At 41.4% G+C, this 17,833-nt stretch overlaps 1 protein-coding gene across 1 annotated transcript in view; it reads left to right on the top strand.

Annotated features, from left to right (window-relative positions):
* Positions 1 to 17,833, top strand: part of LONP2 (lon peptidase 2, peroxisomal) — a 530,106-nt gene that overhangs the window by 187,015 nt on the left and 325,258 nt on the right. Inside the window, exon 8 of the mRNA XM_053719407.1 lies at positions 5,574 to 5,832. Coding sequence (XP_053575382.1) covers positions 5,574 to 5,832 — 259 coding nt within the window. The remainder of the gene's footprint in view (positions 1 to 5,573; positions 5,833 to 17,833) is intronic.

Here is a 17,833-nt window from a genome sequence, read left to right on the forward strand (position 1 = left end):
TTTACAGGCAACTAAAGATTTTCGACAAACTTCTTCGATGTTTGTCGTTTATTCTGGACAGAGGAGAGGTCAAAAGGCTTCGGCTACCTCTCTCTCCTTCTGGCTTCGTAGCATAATACGTTTAGCCTATGAGACTGCTGGACAGCAGCCTCCTGAAAGAATTACAGCTCATTCTACCAGAGCTGTGGCTTCCACTTGGGCCTTTAAAAATGAGGCCTCTGTTGAACAGATTTGCAAGGCTGCAACTTGGTCTTCACTTCACACCTTTTCAAAATTTTACAAATTTGACACTTTTGCTTCTTCGGAGGCTGTTTTTGGGAGAAAGGTTCTTCAGGCAGTGGTTCCTTCCGTGTAAAGGTCCTGCCTGTCCCTCCCGTCATCCGTGTACTTTTAGCTTTGGTATTGGTATCCCATAAGTAATGGATGACCCGTGGACTGACTACACTTAACAGGAGAAAACATAATTTATGCTTACCTGATAAATTCCTTTCTCCTGTAGTGTAGTCAGTCCACGGCCCGCCCTGTTTTTACGGCAGGTCTAAATTTTAAATTAAACTCCAGTCACCACTGCACCCTATAGTTTCTCCTTTCTCGTTTGGTTTCGGTCGAATGACTGGGTATGACGTAGAGGGGAGGAGCTATATAGCAGCTCTGCTTGGGTGATCCTCTTGCACTTCCTGTTAGGGAGGAGATATAATCCCATAAGTAATGGATGACCCGTGGACTGACTACACTACAGGAGAAAGGAATTTATCAGGTAAGCATAAATTATGTTTTTTCACTACGATTAAACTTGCTTTCGTCTATATTTTAGTATAGTTTACTTTTCGGGCTATTCTGCTCCATCATTTTATGTCTGCAATATAAATTTAAAGGATGCTTATCTTCATGTTCCAATTGACAGGAACATTTCCAGTTTCTGAGGTTTGCATTTCTAGACAAGGATTTTTTTTTTAGTTTGTTGCTCTTCCATTTGGTCTGGCTACAGCTCCAAGTATTTTACAAAAGGTTCTGGGATCCCTATTGTGTCTGATCAGATCTCAGGGTATTGCAGTGTTTCCTTACCTGGGCAATATCTTGGTTCAAGCTCCATCTTTTCATTTAGCAGAATTTAATACCAATAGACTGTTGTTTGTTCAATATTTGTGTTGTTTCTTCAATAATATTTGTGGCTCAAATATTGGAATGCTGACATGGTATCTAAGTCTAGATTACTATCTCTTTCTTTCCAAGGTAATAAGTTATTTGGTTCTCAGTTGGATTCGATTATTTCAACTGTCACTGGGGGAAGGTAGTTTTTTTGCCTCAGGATAAAAGACCTAAGGGTAAATCTAAAGCTTCCGTTTTCGTTCCTTTCGTCAAAATAAGGAATAGAAACCTAATCCTTCCCCCAAAGAATCTAGTTCCAATTGGAAACCTTCTTCAAGTTGGAGTAAATACAAACCGTTTAAGATACCAAAGCTAGCCCCAAAGTCCGCATGAAGGTGCGGCCCTCATTCCAGCTCAGCTGGTAGGGGGCAGATTAAGGTTCTTCCAAAACATCAGTTGGATTCAATTATTTCAACTACTGGGGGGAAGGGAGTTTTTTGCCTCAGGGTAAAAAACCTAAGGGTAAATCTAAAGCTTCTAACCGTTTTCATTCCTTTCGACAAAATAAGGAACAGAAACCCAATCCTTCCTCCAAAGAATCTGGTTCAAATTGGAAACCTTCAAGTTGGAATAAATCCAAGCCGTTTAAGAAACCAAAGCCAGCCCCCAAGTCTGCATGAAGGTGCAGCCCTCATTCCAGCTCAGCTGGTAGGGGGCAGATTAAGATTCTTTCAAAGTATTTGGACAGATTCTGTCCAAAATCAATGGATTCAGAGTATTGTCTCTCAAGGGTACCAAATAGGATTCAGAGTAAGACCTCCTGTGAGAAGATTTTTTTCTCTCACGCATCCCAGAAAATCCAGTAAAGGCTCAGGCTTTTCTGAAGTGTGTTTCAAATATTGAGTTTTCAGGGGTAATCATACCAGTTCCGTTTCAGGAACAGGGTCTGGGGTTTTATTCAAATCTATTCATTGTCCCAAAGAAAGAAAATTCATTCAGGCCAGTTCTGGATCCGAAAATTTTGAATCGCTATGTGCCAACTTTCAAAATGCTGACTATAAGGACTATTTTGTCTTTTGTTCAGCAAGGGCGTTATATGTCCACAATAGACTTACAGGATGCATATCTTCATATTCCAATTCATCCAGACCACTATCAGTTTCTGAGATTCTCTTTTCTAGACAAGCATTACCAATTTGTCGCTCTTCCATTTGGCCTAGTGACAGCTCCAAGAATCTTTTCAAAGGTTCTCGGTGCCCTACTCTCTGTAATCAGAGAACGGGGTATTGCGGTGTTTCCTTATTTGGACGATATCTTGGTACTAGCTCAGTCTTTACATTCTGCAGAATATCACCCGAATCAACTAGTGTTGTTTCTTCAAAGACATGGTTGGAGGATCAATTGACCAAAAAGTTCCTTGATTCCTCAGACAAGGGTCACCTTTTTAGGTTTCCAGATAGATTCAGTGTCCATGACTCTGTCTCTAACAGACAAGAGACAAATAAAATTGGTTTCAGCTTGTTGGAACCTTCAGTCTCAGTCATTCCTTTCAGTAGCTATGTGCATGGAAGTTTTGGGTCTCATGACTGCGGCATTGGACGTGATCCCCTTTGCTCATTTTCATATGAGACCTCTCCAGCTTTGTATGCTGAACCAATGGTGCAGTGATTATACAGAGATATCACAATTAATATCCTTAAATCCCAATTTTCGACTCTCTCTGACTTGGTGGTTAGATCACCATCGTATAGTTCAAGGGGCCTCTTTTGTTTGTCCAACCTGGACTGTGATCACAACAGATGCAAGTCTTTCAGGTTGGGGAGCTGTCTGGGGATCTCTGACAGCACAAGGGGTTTGGAAATCTCAAGAGGCGAGGTTACCAATCAATATTTTAGAACTCTGTGCTATTTTCAGGGATTTTCAGGTTTGGCCTCTGTTGAAGAGAGAACCGTTCATTTGTTTTCAGACCAACAATATCACAACTGTGGCATATGTCAATCATCAGGGTGGGACTCACAGTCCCCAAGCAATGAAAGAAGTATCTTGTATACTTGATGGGCGGAATCCAGCTCCTGTCTAATTTCTTTGGTTTATATACCAGGTATAGACAATTGGGAAGCAGATTATGTCAGCCGTCAGACTTTATATCCGGGGGAGTGGTCGCTCCATCCAGATGTTTTCTCATATTGTTCAGATGTGGAGTCTTCCAGAAATAGATCTGATGGCTTACCATCTAAACAAGAAACTACCCAGGTACCTGTCCAGGTCCAGGGATCCTCATGTGGAAGCGGTGGATGTGTTAACAGTTCCTTGGTGTTACCAACCTGCTTATATTTTCCCGCCTCTAGTTCTTTTTCCAAGAGTGATCTCCAAAATCATCATGGAACAATTGTTTGTGTTGCTGGTAGCTCCAGCATGACCTCACAGTGTGTGCCACATAGACAGGTGCTAGATAAAGTGCTTCAGTGAAATATCACAAGTAAAATATGACAGGTACCCAAGTGTAGTTGGCCAAATAAACTGTGTATTAAATTTTGTCGGATTCAGAAATATGACTTTATGAGTATTACGTCATTTGTCATATGCTGAAATGTAACTTTTTATTTTTGTCTCTTTGTTTTTGATGTAAGAGGCACAATATATTAATTACTATATATGTATGTATGTTGTATGTATGTTTTTCTACGTTACTCTCATTATTCTTTGTTCCAAAATTTCCAGAGATTGGCTGTAGCTACGTTCAGTAAAGCTGAAATTTTAATTTAAAATCTTATGAACAGAAAATGTATATTTGATGCTTATATATTTTTAGTAGTTCATTGCAGTGATTATACAGAGATATCACAATTAATATCCTTAAATCCCAATTTTCGACTCTCTCTGACTTGGTGGTTAGATCACCATCGTATAGTTCAAGGGGCCTCTTTTGTTTGTCCAACCTGGACTGTGATCACAACAGATGCAAGTCTTTCAGGTTGGGGAGCTGTCTGGGGATCTCTGACAGCACAAGGGGTTTGGAAATCTCAAGAGGCGAGGTTACCAATCAATATTTTAGAACTCTGTGCTATTTTCAGGGATTTTCAGGTTTGGCCTCTGTTGAAGAGAGAACCGTTCATTTGTTTTCAGACCAACAATATCACAACTGTGGCATATGTCAATCATCAGGGTGGGACTCACAGTCCCCAAGCAATGAAAGAAGTATCTTGTATACTTGATGGGCGGAATCCAGCTCCTGTCTAATTTCTTTGGTTTATATACCAGGTATAGACAATTGGGAAGCAGATTATGTCAGCCGTCAGACTTTATATCCGGGGGAGTGGTCGCTCCATCCAGATGTTTTCTCATATTGTTCAGATGTGGAGTCTTCCAGAAATAGATCTGATGGCTTACCATCTAAACAAGAAACTACCCAGGTACCTGTCCAGGTCCAGGGATCCTCATGTGGAAGCGGTGGATGTGTTAACAGTTCCTTGGTGTTACCAACCTGCTTATATTTTCCCGCCTCTAGTTCTTTTTCCAAGAGTGATCTCCAAAATCATCATGGAACAATTGTTTGTGTTGCTGGTAGCTCCAGCATGACCTCACAGTGTGTGCCACATAGACAGGTGCTAGATAAAGTGCTTCAGTGAAATATCACAAGTAAAATATGACAGGTACCCAAGTGTAGTTAGCCAAATAAACTGTGTATTAAATTTTGTCGGATTCAGAAATATGACTTTATGAGTATTACGTCATTTGTCATATGCTGAAATGTAACTTTTTATTTTTGTCTCTTTGTTTTTGATGTAAGAGGCACAATATATTAATTACTATATATGTATGTATGTTGTATGTATGTTTTTCTACGTTACTCTCATTATTCTTTGTTCCAAAATTTCCAGAGATTGGCTGTAGCTACGTTCAGTAAAGCTGAAATTTTAATTTAAAATCTTATGAACAGAAAATGTATATTTGATGCTTATATATTTTTAGTAGTTCATTGGTCCAAAGCAAATTTGTAAAATTCTGTGATATGCAATATTGCCTCTCATTCTTAGGAAAATAAACTGTCTATAGGTATACTTGTTACAGAATGTTTTAGAAATAATTCATATAAATACTACAGCATAGTCTTTATATGTGAAATGAATTATGAAATGGAATAGAAAATTAAAATCATTATGTGCACCACAATACTTATCACAAAATAACAATCAACCACTTTCATTAAATAATATGTCTAGCAAGCAATTCAAGTCACCATAAAACAAAGTTCTTCGATATTCACTGCCATAGGTTTACTTACCAGTTATATGTATTCAGTTTACAGTGTCCCTTTATAATGCAGTTGCTGGTAACGCAAAATCAAAAGTAAAATTATGACATTTTAAAACCAATAGATTTGGTTCCTCTAATGGTTCAAGAAACAATGGCAGCCACTTAATATGTTGGTGCTTATACAACAAAAAAACAACAAAATCTAATCTTAATTTCATGTGTTTCAGATTGTCTAGATATACGTTCAGCCAGAATCCTGCTTGATAATGATCATTATGCCATGGAAAAGCTAAAAAGGAGGGTTCTAGAATACCTGGCTGTCCGGCAACTCAAGAACAACCTGAAGGGGCCAATCCTCTGCTTTGTGGGCCCACCTGGAGTAGGCAAAACCAGTGTGGGTAGATCTATAGCCAAGACCTTGGGCAGAGAGTTCCACAGGATTGCACTGGGAGGAGTGTGTGATCAGTCTGACATTCGAGGACATAGGTATCTTGCATTTTTTCCTTGTCATTCTCTTAAAAAGAAACCGAAAAGTAATTACAAGTTTTACACATTTTTTGTTTGCTTAAAGGGACATTTAAACGTAAAAAAATATATCACTAGTGAAAAAGCAGATTTTCAGATTATTATTTTTTTAATGTGACTAACCAATCTCTCTCTACTCTCTCTTCTTTTGTTGAAATGCTGACATTTATTCTGCCATTTAAACTTATCTCTAGAATATATTATTATTACTGTTATGTATTTTGTATTGTTAAGACATATTCCACAGCACTAGACAGGGGGTAGAATATATAAAGATGGGACAGGGAAGGCAGAATGGGGAGAAATTAATGTTAACATTCCAAGGTTAAATTTCAATATTGATTCCCAAAGACTCACACTGAAAGCTATTAGAATCAACATTTGAATATTATATTCAATTATCTCTTACATTTGAAAAAAGGGAATAAAAGTGCTGAAATATTCACCCATCTCTAATACTGTTCACACCTATATGTAATGGCCTATGTTCAGGGTTATTTATATACGTTTTAGTAGTAAAATAGTTGATCAATGACATATATATTTTTTTTATAAGATAAGTGTCCACAAGCTATCACATATTGAATTAAAGTCCAGTCCTAAAGGAGGAGGAAAAACACCCCACATAAATAAGCTTTAATCCTTCACACTTTCCCATGATTCCTTTGTCAGTTTTTTGCCTCCAGCAAAGAGTAATGTTGAAACTTGAAGTGCTTATCTACACGTCAATTGAAAGGGGTTCTCAGACCAATGTAAGACCTATTATCCACCTCAGAGAGTCGGGAATAGGACACGGGTGTAAAGGAGTACATTGACACAGAGTAATTTTCCCGTGGGACTTTGTCACGTACCTGCTACAGGTGTCGCTGAGACTTGTCCTGCAGCCTCCTCATGTTGGTACGTCAAAGTACTCCTTCATTGAATCCTCTGTGTCATGAAGACATCATGATTTTAGGTAGTCAGGGTTTATTTTTTCTTTTGCACACAAAGATCTGTGGTTGCAGATACACCACACAGGCTCACACTGAAAGGGGAGAACGCTGCATGTAAAACACACTGTAGCGAAGTGCTGGCAGTTGTTGTGGTCTTCATCCACTTAGACATCAAAAGGTAAAAATACAGCATCGTTCCGATGTAGACAAATTAACTCTGTCATGAAAGGGTTAAATAAAGTATTTTTTTGAGTGCGGCTGTATTTTAATGATGGGATCATGTCAGGGGGGCATCCCTATGACGCTAGGCACGTCCTCCAGACCACAGTCGCATCCTGGAAGTGCCGTTGGCTTCAGGACAGCCAAACGTCTAGGACGTTCTATTCCGTCCTAACGGCGCTAAAGCCCAGCGTGGTTAGGATTGAATAGAAAGTCAGAAATGCATTAAAAGATTACAATATTTTAAAATAAGCATGCACACAAAGAAAACTATTTCCACAGCACAACTGATTTTTCTTTTCTTGTTGTGTCCTGTATTTCTGTGTCTGCTATTTACATCCTCTTATCAGATCTATCAAAAAAAAAAAAGCCAAGGTTTGAGAATAATGGTTTTTATTACATACATCTGGGGAAACGGATATAAGGTACATTCATCTGCTCTTTTCAGGAGAGTTATTTTTATGAGGTAAAGATGTCAACATAGAGTGATGGAAAACAGTGTCCCTAATGAAGATACAAACCTGAGGTCAATTAAGGGCTAGAGCTGAATCAGATCAGAATAAGATTTTTCTAGATATTATGCCTCTTATGCTACACTTATCATGTTTGGTATGACAATAATCCCCATGATGTGACAATGGGATTGCTTATAAGGATATGTGTGCTGTATTTACATAATTAAAATAAGTTATCCTATAAATTCAGCCAGGGTTTATGTGGTTCATGGTGTCCCATAAGAGAGGGGTGGTTACCTTCCTTTCCCATTCTGGAAGGGGCCTAGTCAGAAACCTGACCTCAGGAAAAAAATAGATTTAACTATTATTTCAGAAAAATAATATTGTCATTCTACATGGGAGGCTGCGTACAGCAGCGTGTTTGACAATATTTCTGCCATCTCCCTGGAACAGAGGCTAATATGGTAAAGTTATAGGTTCTTATATTTCTCCTTTTTTTGTTTTTTCAAAAAATGTTTTATTGAAAATTTTATAAACAACACAAACAATAAAAGTAAATTTACAAATGGCGTAGAGTCACAAGGCTGTGTAGGTCTTTTTATACATATAAGTTGAGACAGGATTACAAATAATAATTTGTTCATTGATAAGTAAAATTATATTTAAACATGAACAAAATAAGGTATAAAGCTTAGTGAGCAATATGTCTCTTGCAGGGGAGCTAGTCAGTGAAGCAAAATAAAAACTAGAAACACGGGTATGTAAATAGGTACTGTTGTGACTAATTGACACACAAGGGACAATCAAAGTGTTTATCATAGCATTCTGTGTTTGAAAACGTGGTCTGCATTAGAGGTGTGTATAAAACTAGAAAAGATGATAGCAGTATATGTAGTGTTTGAGTGGGTTTATCTAGATGTTTTCCCTATATTTATGTATTCTTCCTAAAGGAAGCTGTGAGTGCTAGTCGTCTGTGCGTTTATTTTGTGTAAAGGTATACCTCACTTTACAGCGCTTCACTTTACAGCGCTTTGTGGAGCTGAAGTTCAACCTACAAGGATTTTGAAATAGTGCTGTAATCATCGTGAGATTGTGAGAAAAGTGACTGGCACCATTTTGTTATGCCCGGTTCACTCTGTTTACAGCATTACAATACAATCTGTGTCTCAGTGTTAAATTTTGGCAAATTTTACTATAGTAATTGTCACTATTTTACAGGTACAGTTTTTTTTAATACTAATTGAATACTGTGCTGTGCTAAATTAAACTAAACGTAGCACTATTGCACCCCTAATATATGTTGGTTCAAACATGTTTTCAAGTTTTTAAACACACTGGCAAGTGAAAAGAAAGCTAAAATTGCCTTGTTTCACTTTAAGGCGGTTTTCACTTTACAGCGGGGCTCCGGTCCCTAACCCGCTGTATGAGCGGGGTATACCTGTATAGTGGTATTTTTCTAATGCAAGGGATTGAGAGGTAGCTTCTTCCAGGTAGGGATTGGTGGGATGGTTTGTGATTTCCAGTTTTTGGGTATCAGTCTTGTGACGGACACCGGCTACCTCGACTGGGTCCTTCCTATACCTGGAACATGCCGCTATGTAGCGGAGCCCACCCAAATAACCAGACAAAACCAGTATTTGGGTGAAGCAAAACAACTTTATTGTGGAAACACACTACTTTTATACACCAACTTATCTTGATAAAGGGGCCTTATCAGACCCCCATATCTCCCGCCATTCCCGCCCCTCCAGACAGGCTGGCGCCCCCCAAAGCAGTTATAGTCCCATAGATTCCCAGTGATATGGAGGAGGTTATTCCGGGCTGATCCTGTGGGAGTGGTGGCACTTCCAGGGTGTCGTTGGAAAGCTCTTGGTCCCCAGGTGCCACAGTCCAAAAAGCGACATGATCCGTTGCTGGGAGCCGGAGCTACGCGTGATCAAACGTACACCGGGAAAGCCCTGGGAAGGAGTTGTTATAGGGGGGTCGGAAACCCCAGGTTCCCAAAGGAGCTCCCCTCCGGTAATCGCCAAATCTCGTGCCCGTCCAAGGGGGCACCAATCCCCAAAAGAGTGGAGCTCTGGGGTGAAGGGCCGCTGAAGGGGCCTGGGGTAAAGGTCAGGGATATTCACGGAGGCGCGACCGGTCGGTAGTTCCAGGAGCCCGGCCAGCCAGAAAGGGGTTAGGCGGTAAGAGATCAGCTCTTCCGTGAGGAGGTACAGATCACAAAACAAATAAAACCAAATGTCTGGGAGATCGCAAATGCTCTAAAAAGTCCAAATCCGGTTAGAACTATGTAGTAGGGGGTGGGGGTTTAACCTTGGCAGCCTGGTATCCGTGACGGTGCTCCTCCCTGAAAAGTCCGGCAGACCCGTCTAGATCGACGCACGAGTCGGCCTGGAGCTGTCCGGGGAGCTATCCCAATTCAGTTTGCCGGAAAAGTCTGTCCGTATTCCCATTGCTTTTTCCTGGCCGATATTGGATAGTGAAGTTGATGGGCTGCAAGGCTAAACTCTACCTCAACAGGCGTCTGTTGTCCCCAGAAACTCGTTTGAGCCAAACCAGGGGGTTGTGGTCCGTGAGAATGGTAAAGGCTGTCCGTACAGGTATGGCTGTAGGTTTTCAAGGGCCCACACCAGGGCCAGGCATTCTTTCCCCACCGCTGCATAGCCTACCTCTCTGGGCAACAGCTTCCTACTAATGTAGGCTACGGGGTGGTCATGTCCCTCTTCGTCCACCTGGCTCAGCACTGCTCCCAACCCGAACATGGAGGCATCTGTATGGACACATAAATGTTTGTTTGGGTTAGTGGCGGCTAGTATAGGGGCAGAGATCAAGGCTGTCTTAAGGCTTTGGAAGGCGGCCTCACACTCGGGGGACCACAGGACCTGTTGGGGCAACTGTTTTTCACAACCACTACTTCCACAGCACGGAAGCCGTTACCCCAATCCAGGTGCTCTCGTGCAGTAGGGATCCGAAGCACTGTACCCCCAGCCACACGAACTGCAAGGGACTTCCCTGTTTGGTCCGAATTGGTGACCATGTGTGGCTTGGCTTCTCCGCCGCTGGGCATTAGATTCAGATATGACCCATCTGACCACACCCGAAGCACTAGTGCTGGTTGGGTCTGGGGGTACCGGGGAGGCGCCAAGCGGGACACCGGTTGTGGCTCAGGGCGGGCCTGACGCCGGGCATCCAGGTACTGATCAGCCAGGACGGCAGCTTGGTCAGCTGTCTCGGGGCCCCTATCTCGGACCCATTCTCGTACCTCCGGCGGAGAGTGGTTAAAGAAGTGCTCCAACAGGATGAGCTGGTTAGCTTCAGCCAGGGTAGTTACTTGGCAGCCTGGGAACCAAGAGTCCAGGAACAGGTGAACCGGTGTGTCCACTCAGTGAAAGGCTGCACCTCTTGTCTCTTTAGTTTCTGGAACTTCAGCCGGTGAGCCTCCAGCATGAGACCATAGTGGGCACGGATGCACTCCTTTTCCTCGGTCATAGTTCTTTCAGTCTCCCGAGGGAACAATGTTGACAGCCTCAAGGGCTCGTCCGGACAGCTTTCCGAGCAGGATGGTGACTCAGTGGGTATTGGCAACACCCTGCAACTCGCACTGTGTCTCAAATACTTGGAGGCAGCTGTCAATCTCTTCTTCATTGTCTTTGAAGGCTCAGAAAGCCTCATGGGGTAGCTTCTTCGACTGGGAAGGTGGATCCAGGGTAGCTCCGCCAGAAGGGTCCTTCCTATACCTGGAACATGGCGCAATGTCGCGGAGCAAAGTGAGTATAGTGGAGCCCACCTCCACGAGACGAGACAGAAACACACTACTTTTATGCACTAACTCATCTTGATAAAGGGGCCTTATCAGACCCCCAGATTTCCCGCCATTCCTGATCCTCCAGACAGGCTGGCACCTCCCATAGCAGTTATAGTCCCATAGAGTCCCAGTGATATGGAGGTTATTGATTCCCAGGGAAGCGGCAGCACTTCCAGGGTGTTGTTGAAAGCTCTCGAGCCCCAGATGCCACAGTCCAAAAAGCATCATGATCCATTGATGGGGGCCGGAGCTACGGGTGATCAAACATACACCGGGAAAGTCCTGGGAAGGAGGAGTTGTGGGGGGTCTGAAACCAGAGGTTCCCATAGGAGCACCAATCCCCAAATGAGTGGAGCTCTGGGGTGAAGGGCAGCTGGAGCGGCCTGGGGTGAAGGTCAGCGGGTATTCATGGAGGGGCGGATGGTCGGTAGTTCCAGGAGCCCGGCCAGCCGGAAAGGGGTTAGACGGTCAGAGATCAGCTCTTCCATGAGGAGGTACAGATCACACAACAAATAAAACCAGACATCTGGGAGATTGTGAATGCTCTGAAAAGTCCAAATCCAGTGAAAAATCGCAGGGAGCTAGGTAGTAAGGGGTGGGGTTTAACCTTGGCAGCCTGGTATCCGTGACAAGTCTCTTTGCAGAGTTAACCATGATGGTCATCAATGCGAGTTGATATTTGCATTTTATTTGAGGGAATTTGTTGAAGAGAAAGAACCAAATATCTAATTCAAGAGATATGGAATAGAGCCTTTTCAATTTCATTTTTAATGGATAGCCAGAAGTTTTGTGCGATGGGGAAGGTCCACCATATATGTGTGGGGTTACCTTTTGATCTGCAGCCTCTCCAACACTCTGAGGGGAGCTCTGGAAGGATGGTATGTAAACGGGCCGGTGTATAATACCACCTATATAGGAATTTTACATTCATCTTAATGATATATATAGAGGAGGAGGATTTGGTCATGGATGAGAACATTTTGAGCCATTCTTTATGAGAGAGGTGTTTATCAATTTCTGTCTCCCATTTTTGTACATATGAGGGTAGTGAAGTGTCGTACGTTTGCATGAGTAGCTGGTATGTGAATGAGAGAAGGCCTTTATTTAAAATGTCTTGAGAACATATGTTTTCAAAGCTGGTTAGAGAGCGTGAAATCTGGGGTTTGTTGGAGTGGAACCAGTTTTCGTATCTGTTGTCTAAGAGGGCAGCGATTTCTGGTTGGGGTTTGGGTTTCCCGTTTAGCATGAGTGTGTGTAGAGGGATGGGTTGAGTCATGTGGGGGTTAGGGTTGTCTGTGTGGGTTGCTGAAAGTGGAAACCTGGATTTTCTAATGGGGGGGGGGGGTCGGTGGAGAGGGAATTTTTGAAATATGGTGCAATTTTTTGACGTAGGTATCCCATTGTTTGAAAGTTTCAGTAATAATAATTGGGAGATGTTTTGATAGATACCTTTTTTGTTGAGGTAACCAGCATTTACTTCCTAAATGCTAGGTATTGATTAATTGATGTTCTAATAGAACCCATTCTTTTTGTATTGAGTGTTTACGCCAATTGGCAATTCTAGCAAGAAAAGTGGCTAGTCTATAGTATATTAGGGTTGGGATACCCAATCTGCCAAGTTCCTTGGGACGGTAGAGCGTAGCTGTGGTGATGCAGGGTTGTTTGTGTTGCCAGATGTATGAGATAATAGATTTTTGTAGATTGTGGATTATTGATTTTGGTATTGGGATGGGAAGGGTTTGGAAGAGATAGTAATTTGGGGAGGAGAATAAGTTTAGCAGCGTTAATTCTGACTAGCCACAAAAGCGGTTTGTTGCTCCAGGAATGTAGAAGGGAGTATGTTGTGGTAGAAATTACTTTAAAGTTTGAGTGTAGTAATGTGTTCATATATGGGGATACGTTGATTCCTAAATATTTGATGGAGTGTAGCTGGGTATGGAAGTGCAAAAGATTTTGAATTGTTATAAGGTCAGCATCATTTAGTCCAATGGGCAACAGTTCCTATTTGGTAATGTTGATATTGAAATTAGAAATGGGACAAAGGTTTCAAGCATTTGAAGGAGGGGGGAAATTGATAAAACTTTTTGTGTGGGTGTGAGGAAGAGATCGTCTGCGTATAGAGTAGCTTTATATTCGTGTTGGGCGAATTTGAAGCTGTGGATATTAGTATTGTTTCTAATGTAGGAAGCCAGGACCTCCATTGCAAGGACGAATATTATGGGAGAGAGGGGGCACCTTGCCTGGTGCCATTGGAAATATTTAAGAGATGGGATAGGGTGTCGTTAATTTTTGGAGGTTAGTTTGCAGAAATAGCCAATCTAGCCGATCAAAGGCTTTTTCTGCGTCCATAGATATAAACACAGAGGGGATTTTGCGAGTTTTGGCGTATTCCATGAGGTGAAGAATTTTGATGGTGTTGTCTTTAGTTTCTCTATATGGGGTGAAACCTGCTTGATTGAGATTGACTATTGTCGGTAAGACAGTGTTAATGCGGGAAGCTAATATTATGGCGTAAAGTTTGATGTCTGTGTTTAGAAGAGATATTGGGCGGAAATTTGCGGGTGTAGTTGGTGATTTGCCTGGCTTAGAGATGATGACTACTTGTGCTTCTAGCATAGATTGCGGAAAGGGGTTGTTATCGGACACTTCATTGAAGAGTTGGGTTAGGTGTGGTGTGAGGAGCGGGGAAAATACCTGATAGTATTTTCCTGATAGACCATCAGGACCTGGGCTTTTCCCGTTATTGAGTGATTTAATATCCATAAATAGTTCCTTTTGGCAAATAGATCTATTAAGGTGTTGGTTCTGATTAGATGGTAAGGTGGGTAGTTGGGTCTGAGTGATATAGGTTTTCATATTTGAATGAGGGTTCTGTGATGATACGCTTTTTGGAATATTCTAAAGATGAATAGTATTCATGAAAGGATTGCAGGATGTCTTTTGGTGTTTTGAGAGTATTTGGGGAGGTGTGGTGTTGAATTTCGTATGTTTGTTTTTAGTCTTTTTTTTTTTTTCTTCAGAGCTCTGGCTAAGAGTTTGCCTGATCTATTGCTTTTGTAAAAGAATATACTGTTTGTTTTGGAGTGTAATGTTTGATATTCTATATGTAAATAACGTTCTAATGCATGTTTGGCTGTTTGTAGTTCTGCAGATATAATGGGATCTGTTGGAGATAATTTATGAGCTAGGCAAAATGTGTCTGATAGTTCAGTGTATGTTTGTCGGCGTAGTTTTTAGGGTTGGGCTTTAATTTTGATCTGTTCGCCTCTGAGTACACACGTATGTGCCTCCCAAATGGTAAAGTTGTTGTCAACTGAGTGTATATTGAGTCTAAAGTATTCTTTAATAATAGTATTCAGTCTAGTTATTGTGTCTGGATTATTTAGTAGGTTGTCATCTAATTTCCATTGTGATGGCGCTGAGGACATATTTTGCCATGCTATTTTGAGTTTCACGGCTGAATGGTCCGACCAAGAAGTGGGGAAATGTTGCATCTTTTGACTAAGGCTAGAGCTGATTGGTCAGAGAAAATAGTCGAGGCGGCTGTACGATTTGTTGGGGTGAGAGAAAAAAGTGTAGTCTTTGGTGTCTTGATGTATAAATCGCCAGGTGTCGTATAGCTTATTGTTTCTTAGTCCTGTCCATATTGTGTTTAAGTCTTTTTTGGAGATTTTGATGTTTGGGTTAGTGCTATCTTTGGATGTTTGTAGGGGAATGTTAAAGTCACCTGCGACAAAGGTTGGTCCTTTAGCTACGTCTATTATTTTGTTGAGAATGTTTTTGAAAAAAGGGGATTGTTTGATATTCAAGGCACATATATTTACTAGTGTAATGGGTCATGCAGTAGAGTTTACCTGTTAAACCTAAATATCATCCGTCTGAGTCTTTTGTGGACTGGATGAGCATGAAGGGAAGTGATTTATTGATAAGGATGCTTACGCCATTTCTTTTTGAGGTGCCAGAGCTATGGTAGTGGGTGGTGAATGTTTTGCCAAAGTATTTTGGTTCTTTGTTGCGTCTGAAGTTGGTTTCCTGTAGAAATAAAATATCTATCTGTCTTTTTGTTAAGTCTAGGAGCGCTTTCAACCATTTGTGGGGTGAATTCAGCCCTTTTGCATTCTGTGTTAAGAGGGTAAGTGTTTGCACCTGTCTGTCGATTGGCCTATGCATTTATATGTGTAGGTGTATGTCGGTATATTTTGTTAGTGTGATAAGCAAGGGAGATATGTGCTGTAGTTTTGCATTTTTTGGGGGGTAGATGTGCACCCTCCTGCAAGAAACAACTGAGTGTAGAGTAAATAACAAACAAGATAATAAACCGTTTTGAATAACATAGTATAAATAACAATAATAAACATAGCAACAAAAGTTCCTATTATAGGACATAAGTTAGAGTGGTTAGGGGGTATCACCACTACTAGCCCTATTATTCATGGGCCTACAGAGACCTGTTGTATAAGTAGAGCAAAATATCCTGGTCAGGGAGGGGGTAAAGGGGAGAAGTGGGGGAAGGGAGTAGAGCGGGTAGGAAAGACAATGGAAGAGGGGGGCTAGGCGGCAGGATAATGAAATTTAAGGACCATCTAGATTCTGAGCAAGGTATAGGAAGCAATAATGAATAACTGTGGCATATAGAGTCTGATGGTGGAGTAATTGTTACATTTACTTGCCCATCCTTGGAAGGGATATCATCTGGAGGTCAGTTTGGTTCTCATAGTCTCTAAGATGGAGCTTTAAGATGAGTGAGTTTAAGATGTGGGACTGGAGACAGTTTGACTCTTGGGTGAGGTAGCGTTGTATAGTGTGCCAAGAGTAAGCTGGGTTTCCTGATCTTTTAGGTGTAGGTATTGAGGAGGAGGGATCTAAGGGAGAAACTGAGGGGGGATTGAGTCCAAGCGTGAAACAGAAGTTATGGATGTCATCTGGGGATTTGCAAATGAGGCGAGTGTTGTTTCTGATGGTCTAGGTGTGTGTTGGAAAGCCCCATTTGTAAGGTATTCTTTTATTACGTAGTATGGTGGTAAGTGGTGAGTATTCCTTTCTTCGTTAAAGGGTTCTGTTCGAGAGGTCTTGGAAAAACTGAAGGACGTTCCCTCTAAAGCGGACAGGTTGATTCTTTCCTGGAAAAAAAATTAATCGAATCACAATGTCCTGTGGCAGAGTCTGGGGTATATTTCTTCTTTTTTATTTGTTAAACAATGGTTTGCTTTGTGTAATTATGTTTAACTCAATTTTTATATAGATGTACTGACTTTTTTTTTTTTTTTTGTTAACAATAAATGTTCCTGTATTAATTTTTTGCCTTTGTCTACAACCACACTATTGAAGAGACTGGTAATAATATTACTGTCTTTTTAGACTGATATTTGCCAAATTGTGTTTTGGGATTTTTAATCTGTAGTCTGGATTTTTCCTTAGGATTTACTTTATAATAATCTTAAAGTGGTGGCAATAGAGATAATTTAGTGTGGGTGGCATTAAGGGGGAGTTTAGGCATTTTTATAGAGAGTGTTTTAACCCTTGCACCCACTAAAGTAAGTCACAAGGTTGCCTGGAATGCCTAGACTGACAATCTGGTTATGGTGGAAAGGTTCAATTAACCCTTTCTGTGACACACTGGTGACTTGGGCAGGGTTGGGTAACCCTGTATGTTACACTTTGTTACTGTGTTATACTCAGGATTGGCTCTTCTCCTGGAAGCAGGTCTGCTGCAGCTTGGTAAGCACCATAGAGCACAGGTAAGTAATATTTGCACGCATATAGCCCACAGTCTATTAGTATGAACATATAAACATGATTATCTAGACAACATTATGGTACATGCTGCTTCTTTTCAGTTGGCTCAGGAACATACGAACAGAGTTATTCAGTTCCTTCATTCCCTTGGTTGGAAATCAACCTCCAGAAATAACCTCTATTACCACAAGCCAGTGTCAGTTTCTAGGCTTCATCATAATTCTCTGTAACAATGAGACTATTTTTTTACAGATGCTTGCAGACTCAAACTGTGGAAGGCCCTATGCTCTTCTCCATCAAACCCTTCTTCCTACACGGTTTCAATAAATGGAAGTTATTGGACTCATGGTATCAACTTCAGATGCCATACCTTATGCCAGATTCCATTTACGCTCTTTGCAGATTTAAATGTTGTAGTGGTAGGGAGATTACAACAATCTGTCTCAGAAGATCTATTTAGACTAAAATGGCATTCTCTAACTTAGTGGCAGACTCGCCAATCATTGATCCAGGGTGCCTCCTTTCTCCTTCCGAATTGGGTAGTAATCGCCACAGACGCAGTCTGGGTTTCCCAGAAAGCGCAGAGAGTTTAGCATCAACAGGGTATTTCAGAGTTGGAGCTTGTTATGACTGCAGTCTATTTTGAGGTTTCAGTCAGACAATATCACAGCAGTGGCCTGCATCAATCACCAAGGCAGTATGTGAAGTGCCTTAGCAATGGAAGAGGTAGTCCGCATTATGTTTTGGGCAGAATACCATCATTGCATGATATCAGCAGTTCACACTCTGGGTGTGGACAATTGGGAAGTAGT

The sequence above is a fragment of the Bombina bombina genome, chromosome 1 (assembly GCF_027579735.1).
Source record: "Bombina bombina isolate aBomBom1 chromosome 1, aBomBom1.pri, whole genome shotgun sequence".
In the NCBI taxonomy this organism is placed as follows: domain Eukaryota; kingdom Metazoa; phylum Chordata; class Amphibia; order Anura; family Bombinatoridae; genus Bombina; species Bombina bombina.